Below are 21,091 nucleotides of genomic sequence, written 5' to 3' on the forward strand. Positions count from 1 at the left end.
TAAGTACCTGTTTACCCAGTAAAATCTGCCATATCAAACTGTAAAAGCCTTTATTTTACTTATTTATTTTTCTGAGACAGGGTCTCACTGAGTCTCGAAGGCTGGAATGCAGTGGCCCAATCATAGCTAACTGTAACCTCCAACTCCTGGGCTCAAGTGATCCTCTCACCTAAGCCTCCCAAGTAGCTTAGGCCCACACCATTGTGCCTGGCTAATACACATTTTTTTCATTTTTTTGTAAAGATGGGGTCTCCCTATGTTGCCCAGACTGGTCTTGAACTCCTCACCTCAAGCGATCCTCCCTCCTGCCTCGGCCTCCCAGAGTGCTGGGATTATAGGTATGAGGCACCATGTCTAGCCTGTAAATGCCTTTAAAGAACGGACTGCATGCCATTTGCCTCTATATAATTAATGCCTACACCATTCCTCATTAAGTTTTGTTGACCAAGTTGCTTAGATCCTTTCCCTTATTTATAAAGAGATGGGGGCAGCTTGTTAAGGGCAGTAACAGGCATTCGCCCTCCTTTTAGTCCTTGAGAACTAAAGATCAAGCTGTAAGGTGTAACTGCTAGTACAGGGACTTACAGAAGAGATCTCATGAAAAGGTTTACTTACTGCAATGTTGTGACTGTTGGCACTGTTCTCTCCCAGAGCTTGGAGAAGCTGATCAATAGAGGAGTATGGAAGCCACACCATTGGCGCTGTTGCAGACAGTGGAAACTGAAAGGAAAATGTCGAGTATTTGAAAAAAATTTAAAAAGTGTACCATTTCTTCTGGGAAGTTGGTTTCATAGGACACTATAACATAAAATTTTTTTTTCACAATAAGAAATTGTGTGTTTTTTCACAATAAGAAAATGCATACAATTGGACACCACCCCCCCTTTCTCTTTTCACCTCGGGAACTTGTCCTTTTCTTGGTTAAAATCAAGTATGTTTTAAAATTCCTATCACCTCTTATCTTAAAGGAGGCCTAAGGTAAACATACTCAATGAAACTTTTCTCTAAATTGTCAATAAAAATTGAGTTTAGATTCAAATCATCCGGAAAAAAAAATATGGAAAGGAAAACTCAACTCTCAAAGTTCTGAATACTTTCCTGAGAGTTTAAGAACTTGGCTATGTAGTTAACTACACCTGGGTAGACCTTTCTCATCTACTTACCATCTGTGGGAACTTTGGCAAATTACTTAATCTCTGAGCCTCTGTTTCCTCACGAGGTTAAAAAAAAAAAAATCAAAACAATCCCTCATAAGGATACTATACGGGTTAAATGAGAAAATGCTTGTAGAACTTAGCATAGTCCCTGCACACACAAAATACCATTTTGTTTTTATTTACTTCTCTTCATTGAATACTAACTAATGCCATGTTCTTTTGATGAATAAAAATGTATTCCCATTTTATAAACAGAAAACTAGAGATTTCTAAAGTGTCAATATTTACTGGTACAACTACAAGTAGTAAAGGTTAAACACACTAATATAATTCAATGTACAGATTTTTAGATTCTCACCTTAGTGTGATAATACAGAATTAAAAAGAAATGCTTACACAGATGGTCCTTGACGAATGATGTGGTTATGTTCTGATAAAACCAATTATCAGTTGAAAATATCGTAAGTTGAAATGCATCTAATACACTTAACCTATTGAACATGATAGCTTAGCCTAGCCTACCTTAAATGTGCTTAGAACACTTGTTAGCCTACAGTTGAGCAAAACCATTTAACCAAAAGCCAATGTTATAAGAGTGTTGTATATCTCATGTAATTTATTGAATACTGTACTGACAGTAAAAAATAGAATATTGTATGGGTACTTGAAGTATAGTTTCTACTGAATGCTTATTACTTTTTTTTTTTTTTTTTTTTGAGACAGAGTCTCACTCTGTTGCCCAGGCTAGAGTGAGTGCCGTGGCGTCAGCCTAGCTCACAGCAACCTCAAATTCCTGGGCTCAAGCAATCCTCCTGTCTCAGCCTCCCGAGTAGCTGGGACTACAGGCATGTGCCACCATGCCCGGCTAATTTTTTCTATATATATTTTTAGCTGTCCATATAATTTCTTTCTATTTTTAGTAGAGATGGGGTCTTGCTCTTGCTCAGGCTGGTCTCGAACTCCTGAGCTCAAACGATCCGCCCACCTCGGCCTCCCAGAGTGCTGGGATTACAGGCGTGAGCCACCGCGCCCGGCCTGCTTATTACTTTTGAACCATTGTAAAATTGAAAAATTAAGTCAAATCATTGTCAACTGAGGACCGCCTATATATGCCTACCTCAATTCCAAAGTACTGATGTCCTTTCCCCAATACAGCATCCACATATTCTGATACCAAATCCACAGCTTCTTCTAAAAGGTCATAGTTTAAGTACAGACGAAGCAACTCAGCAGCATCAACTTTCTGTGAAAAGTAAATGATTAAAAATATATACCTGTTTCCTTCTTACCTGGATATTGATCAAAGGATGTTGGCTGTCTGATTCCTTGGCATTTACATTTCTCAATATAAATAAATGAGTGCCTTCGTTTACTCATCTATAATCTTAGGATAAGAGTTGAATTTCCAATAGCCCAGTTACTTCTGGGCTTGTGAGGCTCAGTTAAATGAATCTTCCTCCCCTATTTTGTAATCTAAGACATATTTTAACTTCTTTCTACTTCAGCTTCCATAATTATAAAGTTAACAAACTCTTCCAGAAATGTTGAGTACTACAGTAACAATATATTCACATTAATTCTCAAAAATATATGAATGACTAATGCAAAAGGATTTCAAAGAATCACCAATTTTAAATTTGAATATAGCCGCAGTTTGGAAGAGCTCTATTAATTATGTTAAATATGCTGTTAAAATATTCTGATTTGATTACAATCTTACCTTACCACCTTAGCTGCCTTGTCTACTTCCTAACTTAAAGAAATATATCAACTTTTCTAAAAAAAAAAAATTTTTTTTTTTTTTTTTGGAGATAGTCTTGCTCTGTTGCATGCGATAGAGTGGAGTGGCATCATTGTAGATCACTGCAATCTCAAACTCCTGGGCTCAAGTGATTCTCCTGCCTAAGGCTCCCAAGTAACTGGGACTACAGGTGCCTGTCACCATGCCTGGCTAATTTTTCTGTTTTTTGTAGAGATAGGGTCTTGCTCTTGTTCATGCTGGTCTCGAACTCCTGACCTCAAGCAATCCTCCTGCCTTGGCCTTTCAAAGCACCAGGATTATAGATGTCAGCTACCTCGCCCTGCCGTCTTTCCTGATTTTCAACATTTAGATTTTCTCTTTTCTAATTCTACCCAAGGTGTCAAAGTAGGTCTCAAACTTCAGCCTGCATCAAAATCAAATTAGGAGCTTGTTAAAATGTACATTCCTGCCTCTTAGCCCCAGATAATTTGATTCTGTAATTCTGGGATGGGGCCCAGAAATCTATATTTTGAAGAAGGCCACTGCCCAAATAATTCTGATGCAGACAGCCCAAGGACCCAATTTTTTCCCCCCTTAATAGTCAAGTGAAGCAGTGGGAGTGGAGAAGGAACAAAGAAATCTGTAACTGGTTATGACCAATTTGTTTATACACACCACTGCACTTAGACCAGCCATGCTATTATATTATTTGAAAACTACTCTTACCACTTCTGTGAATTTTTTGAGTTATGAATAGTATATAATACTATGTTGTGCATATACTCATTGTTCAGCCAGCACATAAACAGCTATTAACTTAACTACTAACCTATGGAACTTCAAATCCAAATACTCAGTACTACATGTGGAATTGAAGTTAAATTGTTTTTAGTGCTTTTAACAATGACTGAAAAGCTTCCCAAAGTACATAAGTCAATATGTTCCCATAAGTTATTACTCCATCCTTTTCTTTTTAATCATCTCACAATCAGAATGACAGAGAGGGTTTCCAGTCTCTACAAGATCCACTTACCTTATAACTGTTTATAAGCCAATTAGGCAGAGGCACTCCATGAGACAAGAGCTTGTTGATTACACAGTGGTGATACAAGTTATTCTGAACTTTGTATCTTTCCAGGTAAGTTGATAATAGTCGCCATGCTTCATCTGTAGCACTTGAAAAAAGCAAAAATGACTAATGAGTTTCAGATTATTAATAGAGTACCATTTAAAACATGTATTTATAAAGAAAAAAATCTTTAGAATGCAAATTGACCAAGGGGTTGAAAAAAAAAAAATCTGTAGAAGCTCACAAATGAATTGGTAATATAGCTAAATGGTAACTAATGTTATTAGGGTCAATATGACTTGGGGGACAGTACTAGAAACTAGACAATGTAGATTCTTAAATTCTCTCCCACTAACCACATATTTATTTGACTACACAATTCATTTAACTTCTTTGTTTCTGGGATTTGTTGTTGTTGTTGTTTTTTAAATTTAAAAATTTTTTTTGAAGAGATGGGGTCTTGCTCTGTTGCCCAGGCCAGTCTAGAACTGTTGGGCTCAAGCAATCCTCCTGCTTTGGCCTCCCAAAGTGCTGGTATCATAGGCATGAGCCACTGTGCCCAGCCTGTTCCTGGATTTTTTAAAACAAGGAAACTGGCTCAGATCACAAATTCTCAAACCTCATCAAGTATTAGAATCATGTAGAAGTTCTGACTTAGAAGAACAGAGTGATGTTTCATAACCTGCATTTTATTAAGTGATTCTGAGGTATTAATTTAGGCATTGAAAGCTAATGTCAGAGGTTTTCAAAATTCTAAAATGAAAATGGCACCATTCCAAAGTGTTAAGTTGCATGGTAGAAATTACAAAAGCAGTTTAGGAAGGGAAGTTTACTGAGGGTTAGGGATGTCAGAGAAGGATTCTGAAGAAGCAGCAGAAGTACACTCAGGCAGACACTAAGTGGGTACCCTAGGTAAGTATATGGAGAAAGGAGATCTGAAGAAAGTTTGGTGGACAGTAGGGGGTTGGTGGGTGACAAACTGCTAAATAGTAGCTGGAGACAAGCTATTAGAGGACACTGTGATGACAACCATGTAGTGAGAGCTCAATGGAAGAAATTGGGAACAAAGGAACATCACACTCTCAAACCAAGTAAATACAGACTTTTGCTGTAAAAGAACATTTTCTTAATGACATATAATACAGTAAGTCTTTGAGGAGGGGGATATGGAGAAGAAAACATTTCATTGGCAAAGACATCCTGGTTTGGACAACAAATGGGCATGATGTCACCCTAATTATAAACTCCCCAGCTTTTACAAAAACTTAGCCAGAAAAGAAAGAAAAAAGTGAAATGATCTGTGTAGGACAATTTAATCAAAGAGAGAGAGCCACGGCATTGAGACAGGTAAAACTACCCAGGGATGGATTAACACTAGGGCTGTACCTAGATTCCTTGGTAGTGATGACAGATGAGAGCTGATTGGCTGCAAGCCAGGCCCAGGCTTCTGCTTGTGCTGCCTCTCCTCCAAACTGCAGTTTGATGCATCTGCAATGAAAATGGTTCCACACCCATAAACTAAATGCTGAAATGTATCACTTTATTTTGCTACTAAAACTAGAGAGATAAGATGACAACTTTAGCCCTAGTCTATTGCTGAATTCTACTACTGGAGTACTGGCTCTTCCTTCTCCTCAAAGCCACACAACTGGATGACCCACAGGATATCAGTAACTGTTAAGAGACAATTTACTTCTAAGAGAAAATTAATGATGAAAAATTCTGCAAGTTTAAAAATATTTCCAATTCACAAACTTCTTCCCTTTTTTTTTTTTGCAGACAGGGTCTTGCTCTGTTGCCTAGACTTGAGTGTAGTGGCATCATCATAGCTCACTGCAACCTCAAATTCCTGGGCTCAAGCAGTCTTTCCCAAGTGGCTAGGACTACAGGTGTGTGCCACTGCACTCAGTTAATTTTTTTTGTAGAGACAGGGTCTTGCTATCTTGCTCAGACTGGTCTCAAACTCCTAACCTCAAGCAATCCTCCCACCTCGGCCTCCCAAAGTGCTAGGCTTACAAGTGTGAGCCACTGTGTCCAGCCTCCAATTCACAAACTTCTTGACTAATATTATAGTTAGGTATAAAGTCACTTTTTTTTTTTTTTTTTTTTTTTTGAGACAGAGTCTCACTTTGTTGCCCAGGCTAGAGTGAGTGCCGTGGCGTCAGCCTAGCTCACAGCAACCTCAAACTCCTGAGCTCAAGCGATCCTCCTATCTCAGCCTCCCGAGTAGCTGGGACTACAGGCATACACCACCATGCCCGGCTAATTTTTTCTATGTATATTTTTAGCTGTCCATATAATTTCTTTCTATTTTTAGTAGAGATGGGGTCTCGCTCTTGCTCAGGCTGGTCTCGAACTCCTGAGCTCAAACGATCCGCCCACCTCGGCCTCCCAGAGTGCTAGGATTACAGGCGTGAGCCACCACGCCTGGCCTAAAGTCACTTTAATAACAAATATTTTTTAATAATGCTTAGAGGGACCAAAAGATATCCTAAAGGACTAACCAGAGCACATGCATGGTCAGAAATGGACACCATTGTTTAACTCAGGTTATCTGCTATTCTGATTTCTCAAGAGAAGCTATAAAGCAAGATCTTTTCTTTTTAAAAAGTCAAATCACAAGTCACTAAAAAAAAAAAAAAAAAAAAAAAAAAAAAATCATTGCATGGATTAAACAAAACACTTCCTTAAATTACAAATGGCTTATAGGCTACTTGGCTTGTGATGACTGCTTCACACAAAACAACGGGATAATATATTTGCATAACAAAATCAAGACTATAAAAAGATAATTTTATACATACTTGAAGGCAAGTCCCTCAAAGACTGGCGTTAAGGGAAGCTTAAAAGTCTGACAGAGTGATATGGCAGTGTCAAAGAGGCCAGCCTGAACTAAAAGAGTGACCATCTCTTCTGCCGATGAACTTCCTGCGGAAACGAAAAACGACTATTTAGTACACACAAGGGTATATGCAATGAGATCAAAGACTTTGTTGATGAGTATCCCAGAGTAACAACCCCATGCTTTATACCCATCTAGCATCCTAAGTACATTGCCTGGACCTAAAATGTGCCATTGGCACCAACAGGCAAGAGGCCATAACTGCAGGATTCCTACCTGCAACGGCAATTGCTGATGGATCATGCTGAGCCAAAGTGAGGCGAATGCGAGCCAGGGAACACTCCTTTTCTAGATCTTCCAGTTCCAGGATTTCAATTTGCCGATTTGCTACAAATCAAAGGAAAAGATTTTTAAATCCCTAAGTACAAAGTGTCATGTGGCTTAATCAAATTGTCAAGTGTAAATTTCCACTACCCATTAATATTCAATTTAATTTCCAAAGGCATTAAGAGAGGAGAAAACAGGGGACTCAGTAAAAGCTAACTTAAGAAATTAAGCAACATCCCTGCTTCATACATAGAACTGAGTCATATCATAGTACTCTAACAATAATAACTGCAGTTGAGGAGGTGTCCACAAGGTATTTTACAGGCAATTTCTTTTAACTGTGACAACTGTGAAACACTGTCACCTCTATCCCTAAGAAAGAAATATGACCAAACGGTGAGAGGCAGAATTAAAAGAAGGTGTGTCCAAATCTAGAACCCAGACTTTTTACGGAAGGATATCATGCCTCCCTGGTAATATCAAAGGAATCTGATGAAAAAAATTTGGCACTGAGCTGATTTAAGTAAAACACGCAACATAAACAAACACTCCTTTTTAAGCATTTTCATTTCTCACATACCCATACAACAGTTTCAAAGGGATACCAGATAACCTTTAGCAGATTAGAATGTTGAAGGAACTTTACAATATTTTTACAATGTAACTACCATATATAGTATGTATATAGTATATGACAATATTATAATAGTATATAACAATATAACTATATATTAATGTTACAATGTAACTACTATCTATATTACATATACAGTTGACCCTTGAACATGTAGAGTGCAGCTGAAAATCGGAGTATAACATCTGATTTTCAAAACACCTTAACTACTAATAGCTTGCTGTTGACCAGAAGCCTTACCAGTAACCTAAACAATTAACACATATTTTGTATGTTAGATGTATTATATACTGTATTCTTACAATAAAGCTAGAGAAAAGAAAATGTTACTAAGACAATTATGAGGAAGAGAAAAGTATGTTTACTATTAAGTGGAAGTGGATCATCATAAAGGTCTTCACCCTCACTGTCTTCATGCTGAGTAGGCTGAGGAAGAAGGGGAGGGGTTGATTTTACTGTCTCAGGGAAGAGGTGAAGAGTGTGGAAGGGGAGGCAGTGAGAGGTGTAACTTTACAGAAATACATCATAATTTGTCTGATTTTTTTTACTTTTTCACTTATCTAAAAATATTCTATATGGTACCAATCCTTTTTCCACTGTTTGCTTTGGTTTCAGTGCTTGTATCATAGAAGAGTCCATGTTATAAAAGTAGTCAAAAGCAGTCCTGAATAACTGGAACTATTCTGCTCGCTTCTCTTTCTTAATAATAAATGTCCTTTGTGGCACTTTTTTCCATAATAGGGCACTTTCATGTGCATTAAATATCTGCTCAGACAGATATCCGTTCTCCTCAATGATCTTCTTAATGGCAATTTGTGAACTCGTCTGCTGCCTCTTGGTCAGCAGAAGCTGCTTCTCCTGTTGACTTTTTTTTTTTTTTTTTTTTAGAGATAGGGTTTCACTGTGTCACTCATGCTGGAGTGCAGTGGCACAATCATAGCTCACTACAGACTCCAACTCCTGGGCCTAAGGGATCCTCCTGCCTCAGCTTCCCAAGTAGCTAGGACTACAGGCACATCCCACCACACCAACTAATTTTTAAAACAATTTTTTGGAGAGACTGGGGTCCTGCTATATCGTCCAGGCTGGTCTCAACCTCCTGGCCTCAAGCAATCCTCCTGCCTTGGCCTCCCAAGGTGTTTGGTGCCTGTGCAGGAGTTATTGTCCCTGGGACTGGCTATGTTGACATTTTTTTTAAAGCCAAATCTCTTTCTAAAATTATCAAACCATCCTTTGCTGGCATAAAATCTCTAGCTTTCAATCTTTCACTTTCCTTTTGCTTTAAGTTGTCATACAATGACTGCTTTTTCTCCAATCATTAGTGTCTATAGGTATATGCCTTTCTTATAGCAATCTTGTACTCACATAAAAGCTGCATTTTCAATATGAGATAAAAAGATATTTTGCAAAAAGTGCAAGGTTTTTTAGCCTGCTAGTGTAGCTGCAGCCATGGCTTCACAAGTTTCCTTTTCTTTTCTTTTTCTTTTTTTTTACAATGGTCCTTATGCTGGATTCATTTACCTTTTTTTTTTTTTTTTTTGAGACAGAGTCTCACTCTGTTGCCCAGGCTAGAGTGAGTGCCGTGGCGTCAGCCTACCTCACAGCAACCTCAAACTCCTGGGCTCAAGGGATCCTCCTGCCTCTGCCTCCCAAGTAGCTGGGACTACAGGCATGCACCACCATGCCCGGCTAATTTTTTCTATATATATTTTTAGCTGTCCATATAATTTCTTTCTATTTTTAGTAGAGATGGGGTCTCGCTCTTGCTCAGGATGGTCATTTACCTTGAAAAGGCAGGCACTTGCAGCTGTAGACCTCAACTTGTAGTACATATAAACCAATTCAACTTTCTTTTGTAATGTCACGACTTTTCCCTGCTTCTTGGGAGTACTTCCAGCAGCATAGTGGCCCTTTGTATGTGTCCCAGTAAATATGATAAAAAATACGTGAGAACTGTGAGAGATCACTTTTTACCCCAATTTACTGGAGAGGTGACCTGCTCATGCAGAGATGATTGATGTCACATGGCATTTTTAAGTAGCTACAACATTTGTGCTTAATTCAATAGTAAGAGGAGGTGGCTACAAAATTATTACAGTAATATAGTATGTACTACAGTTAATTTTATGCAGTTATAACTTAACATAGCATCTTTACCTTTGTTTACATTTCTCTTGACTTAGAAGTCACCATGTATGGTCTGTTTGTGTCCATGTTTTTTTTTTTTTTTACTATTAAACTGGTAAGAACAGATACTACATTTGATCTTAGTCAAAAGGCAGAGAAGCAATGTCTGTAAGATTTGATAAAAATTGTTTTTTTCCTAATTAATTAAAAAAGAATTTTCCCATTACAAGCCAGTTATCCTTGTGGTAACTTTTCTGACACCTGCTGTTTAAAACTCAAAAGGTCAGAAGGACCCTGAGTCCCTGCTTTCAGTTTTGATAAATTTTAACATTAAAAAAATTAAAGGCAAGGAGCAGTGGCTCACGCCTGTTATCCTAGCACTCTGGGAGGCCGAGGCAGGAGAATCGTTTGAACTCAGGAATTCAAGACCAGCCTCAGCAAGAGTGAGAACACATCTCTACTAAAAATAGAAAGAAATTAGCTTGTCAACTAAAAATATATAGAAAAAATTAGCTGGGCCTGGTGGCATATACCTGTAGTCCCAGCTACTCAGGAGGCTGAGGTAGAAGGATTGTTGAGCCCAGGAGTTGGAGGTTGCTGTGAGCTAGGCTGACGCCACGGCACTCTAGCCTGGGCAACAGAGTGAGACTGTCTCAAAAAAAAATAAAAAAAATAAATAGAAAATAAAAAATTTTTTTAGAGACAGGAGCTCGCTATGTTTCCCAGGCTGAAATGCAGTGGCTATTCATAGGCTTGATCATAGTGCACTGTAGCCTTGGACTCCTGGGCTCAAGCAATTTTACAATAGATTTGTGTTTATTTTATGGTAATAAATGATAAAATAGACTAGCACCTACATATATTTTATGCATTCATGACATACCTAACTTTTTAATTTTTTCACTATTGCTAGGCTATGTTGTTCATTTGTTAGTTCTTTCAAATTGTCACAAATCTCTAAAAAATTTTCTAATATTTTTATTGAAAAAAATCCACATATAAGTGGACTTCTGCAGTTCAAACCTGTATTGTTCAAGGGTCAACTAAAACTACTATAATACAACATATATATAACCTCTCTTGTAATATAGCAATATAATTATCCACCCATGTAATATAACAATATAACTACCGTCCAGCAAAGAAATCAGCATGAGACTCCTGACTCACTTGGGGCAGGTGTGCACTCTCCATCATGATTCCTCTTAGGGGATGCTCCAGGGCGATCGTACTGATAAGACAAAACAAGTGATTTAACTGTGAAATAAGTATTTTAGTTTGATATCATTAACTATGATTGAGAACTCCCATAATTAAATTCTCTCAATAGAAATTATTTTTATTTCAACCAGCATAGGTCTTCTTACAAAGGTTCTGTAACTGTCAGACAAAGAAATGGACTTGATCTCCATATAAACAACCTGACTTTCCTTCGTTCTAGAGTTGTATTCTCTGCCTATTACTCTAGACAACAGCCTAGTAAATGTAAGAACTACATTAACAGAAGTAGCTGGGTGGGCCGGGCGCGGTGGCTCACGCCTGTAATTCTAGCACTCTGGGAGGCCGAGGAGGGTGGAACACTCGAGGTCAGGAGTTGGAGACCAGCCTGAGCAAGAGCGAGACCCTGTCTCTACTAAAAATAGAAAGAAATTATCTGGCCAACTAAAGATATATACAGAAAAAAATTAGCCAGGCATGGTGGCACATGCCTGTAGTCCCAGCTACTCGGGAGGCTGAGGCAGGAGGATCGCTTGAGCCCAGGAGTTTGAGGTTGCTGTGAGCTAGGCTGACGCCATGGCACTCACTCGAGCCCGGGCAACAGAGCGAGACTCTGTCTCAAAAAAAAAAAAAAAAAAAGAAGTAGCTGGGTGTGTGTGACCTATCAGTATGATAGGAAAAACTCACAGACTAAACTAATAAACATGATCTAAACAAAAGCAGCTACTATTTTTTGAGCACTGTTTGTGGGCCAGGTGCTGTTACTGTCTTGTGCAATATACTCAAATTATTTCATTTAATACCCAAACATGATTATGCTGAGAGCATTTAGGGGAAAAAAATACTCCTAAAAAACCAATCAATCCTGTAAGGTAGATATTATCATCTCTATTTTATGCAAGACAATAACTGAACAAAAAAAGATTAAGTAACTTGAAGTCAGTTGGGTCTGCCTAACTCCAAAACCACTCTGCAATACTTCTTTTCTACAATTCTGAACTTGAGAACTAACGGGGTAGTAATATATAACAATCGAATTGCTGTAAAAATAAATTAACTTCATAAATATCCCAGTAGAAATTTTAAATGAAATGAAGGAAAATTATGTAATAGTTTTGAAAGGACCAAACAGATTAAGCAATTCCAAAATTCCAGGATGGGAAATTTTCATACCACTGCACCAGATGCTGGCTGCACAATCCACGCATATTCAGGACGAATAAGTCGTAAACAATTAATAGCTGCCAGGTAACAGTTGCCTTGTTTCTCAAGTCCCCGCAGAGTCCGAACCTCTCTGCCAAGACGCATTCCATACTCATACATCACCGTGCCAGCTATGAGGCAAAAATAAATTAGACATCAGAATTTCAAAAATGTGTTTCTTTAGAGACACACAGAGAGAATTTGTTAGCCTTATCAAATATGAAAATTTAAAACTAAATTGAGTTTAACTTAAGATCACCCAAAATCATGTTGGTGAGGATGTGGAGAAATTGGAACCTTTGTGCACTGTTGCTGGGAATGTAAAAAATGGTGCAGCAGCAATGGAAAATAGTATGATGGTTCCTCAGAAAATTAAAAATAGAATTACCAAATGATCTAGTAATTTCTTTTTTTTTTTTTCTTCCCTTCCCCTCCCTTCAGTAATTTCACTTTTGGGTATACACCCAAAAGAACTGAAAGCAGGGTCTCAAAGAGATATTTCTACATTCATGTTCATAGTAGCATTATTCATAATAGCCAAAAGGTGGAAGCAACCCAAGTGTCCATCAATGGATAAACAAAATGTGGTATATAAACACAATGGAATTTTTTTAGTTTTAAAAGGGAAGTTGACACATGCAACTCCATGGATGAAACTTAAAGGTTTTATGTTAAGTGAAATAAGCCAGTCATAAAACAAAGGCCATATGATTCCAGTAACCAAATTCATAGAGATGCAAAGTGAAATGGTGGCTGCCGGGGGGCTGGGGCTGGAAGGAATGGGGAGTTGTTGTTTAATGGGTACAGAGCTTCAGTTTTACAAGATGAAGAGAGTTCTGGAGATGGGTTACATGACACTGTAAATGTACTTAACACTACTGAACTATTGAACACTAAAAAATGGTTCATGGTATATCTTTTTGTAAAAGAGAAAGTGTCTTGCTATGTTGCCCAGGCTGGACTTGAACTCCTAGGCTCAAGTGATCCTCCTGCTTCAGTGTCCCTAGCGGGGACTACCGGCATATGCCACTGAGCCCGGCTGATAAATTTTATGTTATGTGTATTTTACCACAATATAAACAAAAATGGAAAATGTTATTTTTTACTTTTAGATACTATATTCCCATACCAAGTACAGAAGACTAGCTTAGAGACCTAGTCTCAGCTACACTGTCACCTATCCCTGCCCAGGATCGTAAGATCAAGAGATGTTCAGATGCTTTACTCAAGAATAAGACTCTTACTTTTATACTTTAGTTGTACAGGTTGAACAAGATACCGAGAAATACATTGTTCTGGGCAGAATGGGACTCCAGAAACTAAATAACATGTAAAAATTTTCTTTTAGCCTAGCACTCTGGGAGACCGAGGTAAGTGAATTGTTTGAACTCAGGAGTTCGAGACCAGCCCGAGGAAGAGGGAGACGCTATCTCTACTAAACAAAACAGAAAGAAAATTAGCTGGACAACGAAAAATATCTATAGAAAAAATTAGCTGGGCATGGTGGCGTATGCCTGTAATCCCAGCTACTCAGGAGGCCGGGGCAGTAGGATTGCTTGAGCCCAAGAGTTTGAGGTTGCTGTGAGCTAGGCTGACACCACAGCACTCTAGCCCGGGCAACAGAGTGAGACTCTGTCTCAAAAAAAAAAAAAAAAAAAAAAAAAATTTCAGTGTTCAAGTAAAACTATGTTTCATTTTGACAAATATTTTTTGAGCACCTACAATATGTAAGGCACTGTGTCAGAAGAACAGCCTTGTTCCAGAAAGACCTGAACATTACTTTCACTAAACTGATCCTAATGAGGTTGACACTAATATAATAGATGTTACCGTGAAAGCAGACACTGACAGGTCTTTAATAATCTGTATTTCCCTTCCTGTATGCAAATATATTTTACTATTAGGAATACTAAGAACATGCCTATGAATTAACTCCATCTATTCTTTCTAATGAAAATCAGCAAAAAATCTAATAAAAATTCTCTGAATGAAAATGGTATGAAAATGTTAGATGTTCCAAAGGAGAACCACAATGGTTATCTTATAAAATATAATCTTAAAATAAATCCATATTCCCTTCATTTTAGCTGTTCTGATAAAGACTTCATTGATCACACAAATCCAAATTTAGATACAGTCTATAAAAATGACTACCCTATACTCTTCAGGAATGTGCTATAAAAAAACACTATTATGACAACTGGCAAAATCTGAATACGAGTACTGCACTAGATAACAGCATTTCATTTAAACTTAAGTCACTAAATTAATTATTTACATTTCTTTAATTTGATAATTGTATTCAGATCATATAAGAAAGTGTCCTTTGGAGATACATCTATTATGTATTAATAGTCATGATATCTGTAACTTACTTTCCAAACGATCAGCAAAAATAAACAAATAAGCAAATAAATTAGTAAGTAGAGAGACCAAGAGGGAGGAAGTGGAGGAAAGGAAGGAAGAAAAAGAGGGAAGGAGGGAAGAGGAGATAGGTAAGAAAGTGATATGGTAAAATATTAACAATTGGTGAACCTGGGCAAAGGGTATATAGGTAGGTGTTCATTGCATTAATGTTTTAACTTTTCTGTAGGCCTGAAAAATGTTAAATTAAAAAGTTGAATAGAAAGAAATTATTTGGACAGCTAAAAATATATATATAAAAAAATTAGGCATGGTGGTGCATGCCTGTAGTCCCAGCTACTCGGGAGGCTGAGGCAGAAGGATCACTTAAGCCCAGGAGTTTGAAGTTGCTGTGAGCTAGGCTGATGTCGCGGCACTCTAGCCCGGGCAACAGAGCAAGACTCTGTCTCAAAAAAAAAAAAAAAAAACTGAAAGAAGAAAAAACCCAATTCACTGGGATATCATTTGAAAACTTCTAAATGTAAATTTTACTCCCCCTTTTAAAGATTTTGCATAAATTAAAGGGATGTGATAATCTAACCACAGCTAATAAGGAATACCATCTATTATATTCAGATGACCTAAGCACATGTAAGCAGTCAGAATTTTGCTTCAAGAACTGACATAAGGAAAGAGAGAAGGCCATTGGCACAGGAACTCAAAACCAGTCACAAGAATTTAAGGTGTCCCTAAGTGAAAAAGCTAAAGTTTCCTTTATAATTGGCCGGAAGTTGCACATACAATGCCATCTCAATGGAAAAACCCTGAGAATGTTCTAGAATGGGAATAAGGGCATATCTTTAAGGCCAAGAAGTAATCTTCAAAAGGGTGAAGCTAATCTTTATTTAAACACATATGAAAAATTATGTAAGTCTAATACACAGTATTTTTGTAAAATGTAATTAAGCTAATAAGGTTGTCTTCAACAGATACTATCTGGTTCAATTGCTCACCCTTGCGGTAATTGTGGCGATAGATGTGAAAAGCATAGAGAAGTTCATAGTAATTGTGAGTCATAAGGTCCACAGCTCTAGCACGTGATTCAATTATTCCCACTACCTAATGAAGGGGAAGCAATGAGATATCAAAGTTAGTAGCAATCATGGCAATCACCATAGCTGTTTCTAGCCATCAGTGGATAACTAAAATTACCTCATTATGCAGATTCACGTAGGGAAACTCTACAAGATCCTGTAGCTGTGAACGTTCACAAAGAACTACCACCAGCTGCCGTAAACAATCTAATTGCCTAGAAGGAAAGGGATATGAGGGTAAACTATCTTAGCAGGTTAAACCGGGCAGTAAATTGCCTTCTCTAAAATAAAGACTGTGAGATTACCTGCTGGAATCAGGAATTTGTGTTAAGGCTTCATATGCTTGGCTATTGTGACCCAAATCCAAATGATGTTTGAAAATGCATGTCCTTAAAGTAGCCTAAACATCAAATTTAGACCAAATATCAGAAAAGAGCAATGAAATTAAAATACCACATCTATAAACCTTAAGGAAAACAACTAAATTACAGTTAGTTCTTACCTGACTTTTCCAGTCATCACCTGCTTCAGTTATTGCTGATGTAGCCAACTGAATAACCAGCTCAGGCAAACCGACAACATCTAGTAGACGTAAAACCTAGGGAGAAATAGAAGAAATTTCCATCAAAAAATTAATATGAACTGAACTATGGTCTTAAATTAATTAGAAAGATAAAAGTAAGAAAAAGTTCAAATCAAAGGTGCTGACAATAAGATGGACAGGATTATTTGTTAATATTTAAGGTTTTCCTTTAGACTCTCCTGTTATATATAGGCTTGTTGTAAAAACCTTTTGTTTTCCCTGATATTACCACTGGAACAACAGCTCTCTAGTTACAGATGAATTCTGATTGCCTGATTTAGATAAACCTTGTCTCTAAAAAGGAAAAAAATGAGAGATAATTCTAATGTTTTTTATAGAACTTTTACAGGAACTGTTTTTTTCTTTGTTTGTTTGTTTTTAAAAGACAGTGTCTCACTCTGTCATATAGGCTGGAGTGCAGTGGTGCAATCATACTGATTGCAACCTTGAACTCCTGGGCTCAAGCAATCCTCCAGCCTGGGCCTCCCAAAGTGCTGAGATTACAGGTGTGAGCCACTGTGCCAGGCTACAGGAACTATTGATGAATAATAGAAGGATTAAATATAGGGCTCTTGGTTGTCCTTTCCTTTTTTTTTTGAGACAGAATCTCACTCTGTTGCCCAGGCTAGAGTGCTGTGGTGTCAGCCTAGCTCACAGCAACCTCAAACTCCTGGGCTTGAGCAATCCTACTGCCTCAGCCTCCCCAGTAGCTGGGACTACAGGCATATGCTACCATGCCCAGATAATTTTTTTTTTCCTATATATTTTTAGTTGTCCAGCTAATTTCCTTCTATTTTTAGTAGCAACGGAGTCTCGCTATTGCTCAGGCTGGTTTCGAACTCCTGAGCTCAAATGATCCACCCACCTTGGCCTCCCAGAGTGCTAGGATTATAGGCGTGAGCCACCGCGCCCGGCCCTATCCTGACTTTTAATAGTTTTGTTTTTAACCTTATGGGAATAGACTCCAAAATATGCTTTTTTGTGTGTGCCTGCCTTCTTTTGCTTAATATGTTTGTAAGATTGATCTATATTATTACATTTATATTATGTTCATTTCACTGATGTGTTGTACGCCATTGAAAGAATATAACCAAAATTCCTGGATCCATTTTGTTAAATGGATGCTTGGGTTGTTTCTAGTACAGTCATGCGCTGCATAATGACCTTTAAGTCAATGACAGATAGCATATATGAGGTAGTCTAATGAGACTATAATGGAACTGAAAAATTCCTACTGCCTAGTGACGTCACAGCCAAGGTTATTCACATTTGGGATGTTGGTATAAACAAACCTGTACTACCAATTGTATAAAAGTATAGCACATGTAATTATGTATAGTACATAATAATAATGATAATAAATGACTGCTTCTGGTTTATGTATTGACTATACTATACTATACTTTTTATTGTTATTTTAGAGTATACCCCTTCTACTTATCAAAACAACCTCAGGGAGGTACTTCAGGAGGAGTTCCCGAAGAATACATAGGAGATGTTATCAAAGGAGATGACAATTCCAAGTGTATTATTGCCTCTGAAGAACTTCCAGTGGAACAAGATGTGGAGATGAAAACAGTGATAGTAATGGATCCTGAGCCTGTGTAGGCCTAGGCTAATGTGTGTGTTCATGTTATAGTTTTTTAACAAAAAAGTAAAAAAATTAAACATTTTAAAAATAGAAAAATGCTTATAAAATAAGGATATAAAGAAAATATTTTGGGCCGGGCGTGGTGGCTCATGCCTGTAATCCTAGCACTCTGGGAGGCTGAGGTGGGCGGATCGTTTGAGCTCAGGAGTTCGAGACCAGCCTGAGCAAGAGCGAGACCCCATCTCTACTAAAAATAGAAAGAAATTATATGGACAGCTAAAAATATATATAGAAAAAGTTAGCCGGGCATGGTGGTACATGCCTGTAGTCCCAGCTACTCGGGAGGCTGAGACAGGAGGATCGCTTGAGCCCAGGAGTTTGAAGTTGCTGTGAGCTAGGCTGACACCACAGCACTCTAGCCTGGGCAACAGAGTGAGACTCTGTCTCAAAAAAAAAAAGAAAATATTTTGGTGGGGTGCGGTGGCTCACGCCTGTAATCCCAGCACTCTGGGAGGCCAAGGCAGGTGGATGGTTTGAGCTCAGGAGTTCGAGACCAGCCCGAGCAAGAGCCAGACCCTGTCTCTACTAAAAATAGAAAGAAATTATATGGACATCTAAAAATATATACAGAAAAAATTAGCAGGGCATGGTGACGCATGCCTGTAGTCCCAGCTACTCGGGAGGCTGAGGCAGGAGGATCGCTTGAGCCCAGGAGTTTGAGGTTGCTGTGAGCTAGGCTGATGCCACGGCACTCTAGCCCGGACAACAGAGTAAGACTCTGTCACAAAAAAAAAAAAAAAAAAAAAAAAAAAAAATATATATATATATATATTTTTGTACAATGGTATAATGTGCTTGTATTTTAAGATAACTCACAAAAGAGTTAAAAGTTGAAAAAAGTTTATAAAGTAAAATAGTTATAGTAAGCTAAGGTTAGTTTATTACTCAAGAAAATTTTTAAAAATAAATTTAGTGCAGCCTGAGTGTACAGTGTTTATAAAGTCTACAGTAATGCACATTAATGTGTTAGGCCTTCACAGTAACTCACCACTCACTCACTGACTCACCCAGAGCAACTTCCAGTCCTATAAGCTCCATGCACGGTAGTGTCTTATACAGGTATACCACTTTTTATCTTTTATACTGTATTTTTACTGTACTTTTTCTACATTTAGACACACAAATACTTAACATTATGTTATAATATTTTACCTACAGCATTTTGTACAGTAACATGTTATACAGGTTTGTAGCCTAGGAGCAATAGGCTACATAGCCTAGGTATGTAGTAGGCCATACCATCTAGTAGGCTAAGCCATCATCCACTCTATGATGTACGCACACAATGAAATTGCCTAACAAGGCATGTCTCAGAAATGTACCCCCATTGTTAAGTGATGCATGACTATACGTGGCTTATAAATATGCTGCTTGGAACATAACTGCACATGTCTTTTGGTAAATACATACATCTTTCTGTATATATTTTTTTTTTTTTTTTTTTTTGAGACAGAGTCTCACTCTGTTGCCCAGGCTAGAGTGAGTGCCGTGGCGTTAGCCTAGCTCACAGCAACCTCAAACTCCTGAGCTCAAGCGATCCTCCTGTCTCAGCCTCCCGAGTAGCTGGGACTACAGGCATGCACCACCATGCCCGGCTAATTTTTTCTATATATATATTTTTAGCTGTCCATATAATTTCTTTCTATTTTTAGTAGAGATGGGGTCTCGCTCTTGCTCAGGCTGGTCTCGAACTCCTGAGCTCAAACGATCCGCCCACCTCGGCCTCCCAGAGTGCTAGGATTACAGGCGTGAGCCACCGCGCCCGGCCTCTTTCTGTATATATTTAGAACTGGAATTACTATAGACAATGTAATTTTTCCACTGTGGTTGTAACAAATTTAAACTTCACCACAGGTGATTAAAATGTTTACTACCTTGAAAATTTTCATGGTTTTATATTATCTTGAATTGACACTTTATGGTTCAAGGAACATTTATTTAAATTTTAAAATAGCATTCCTGAAAAGTTCAATTGTTTTTGTCTGATGCGTGTCAGACCTGATTATTGGGTATCACTGTTTTTACCTTGTAATGTGGCTGATGAAGAGCCTGTGCCATGGGTAGAAGTGCCAGCTCTATCTTTTCCTCATTTGCTTGTACTTACATTGCATTACTGTCAATCTGGCTACTTTGCCAGGTTGAACATTTTAAAGCCACATTGTGAAGGCAAGTTACATTACAATTAAGTAATAAAATGTGTAAATCCATTTACCCAGGTAAACATAACCTATAGAACTCAGATGGACAAGTGAAGGGGACACTAGTGATCTCCACCATGGCTGCAATACCCTCACTCTTTCCTCATACCTGCCTTGAGATGACAAATGATCACCTGGTAAAAGGACCAAGTGAGAGCACCAGGGTTGATCCTATATTAGTACATCTTAATTTGTTTCTCCCGTGAGTGAGAGTTCTGATATTTTTCTTTCCAACTCTCAAGTTGGGATCCACTGGAGCAGTGGTTCTTAATGTTTTTTTAATCAGTGAGTTCCTTCTGATGAAAGCTACAGAGACTCTCCACAGAAAAAATACAAACCTTTTGCACACAACTTCAGAGGATTTATGCATTCCTCAAATTTATCTGGCCTCAGATTAAAAATCCTTACTTAGGCTGGGCGCGGTGGCTCACACCTGTAATCCTAGCACTCTGGGAGGCTGAGGCAGGAGGATCGCTCAAGGTCAGGAGTTTGAGCCCAGCCTGAGCAAGAGTGAGACCCGTCTCTACTAAAAATAGAAAGAAATTATATGGACAGCTAAAAATATATATTTAGAAAAGACTAGCCAGGCATGGTGGCGCATGCCTGTAGTCCCAGCTACTCAGGAGGCTGAGGCAGGAAGATTGCTTGAGCCCAGGAGTTTGAGGTTGCTGTGAGCTAGGCTGACGCCACGGCACTCTAGCTCGGGCAACAGAGTGAGACTCTGTCTCAAAAAAAAAAAAAAAATCCTTACTTAGAATTCAAAATAATTTTCATATTAATAGGACAGTAGAGGGTTGTTAAGAGCTATAAATCCATTTCAGTGTAAATTCATTTATCTAACAAACATTGAAGAAAACACTGAAGACTGCTATTGTGGCATTTACTTTTTGGTGGGAAATACAGA

General features: G+C 38.1%; 1 protein-coding gene and 1 pseudogene across 1 annotated transcript in view; both read right to left on the reverse strand.

Moving 5' to 3' along the window:
- NUP160 (nucleoporin 160) overlaps positions 1–21,091 on the reverse strand; it is a 49,755-nt gene that overhangs the window by 2,287 nt on the left and 26,377 nt on the right. Inside the window, exons 24-35 of the mRNA XM_069469892.1 lie at positions 16,258–16,353; positions 16,061–16,155; positions 15,874–15,970; positions 15,675–15,780; positions 12,289–12,449; positions 11,068–11,128; positions 7,086–7,196; positions 6,772–6,895; positions 5,354–5,455; positions 3,932–4,073; positions 2,275–2,400; positions 616–720 (exon numbers count right to left, since the gene is read on the reverse strand). Coding sequence (XP_069325993.1) covers positions 616–720; positions 2,275–2,400; positions 3,932–4,073; positions 5,354–5,455; positions 6,772–6,895; positions 7,086–7,196; positions 11,068–11,128; positions 12,289–12,449; positions 15,675–15,780; positions 15,874–15,970; positions 16,061–16,155; positions 16,258–16,353 — 1,326 coding nt within the window. The remainder of the gene's footprint in view (positions 1–615; positions 721–2,274; positions 2,401–3,931; positions 4,074–5,353; positions 5,456–6,771; positions 6,896–7,085; positions 7,197–11,067; positions 11,129–12,288; positions 12,450–15,674; positions 15,781–15,873; positions 15,971–16,060; positions 16,156–16,257; positions 16,354–21,091) is intronic.
- Positions 9,964–10,061, reverse strand: LOC138385476 (U2 spliceosomal RNA; annotated as a pseudogene).

Source organism: Eulemur rufifrons, chromosome 6 (assembly GCF_041146395.1).
Source record: "Eulemur rufifrons isolate Redbay chromosome 6, OSU_ERuf_1, whole genome shotgun sequence".
NCBI classification, from domain to species: domain Eukaryota; kingdom Metazoa; phylum Chordata; class Mammalia; order Primates; family Lemuridae; genus Eulemur; species Eulemur rufifrons.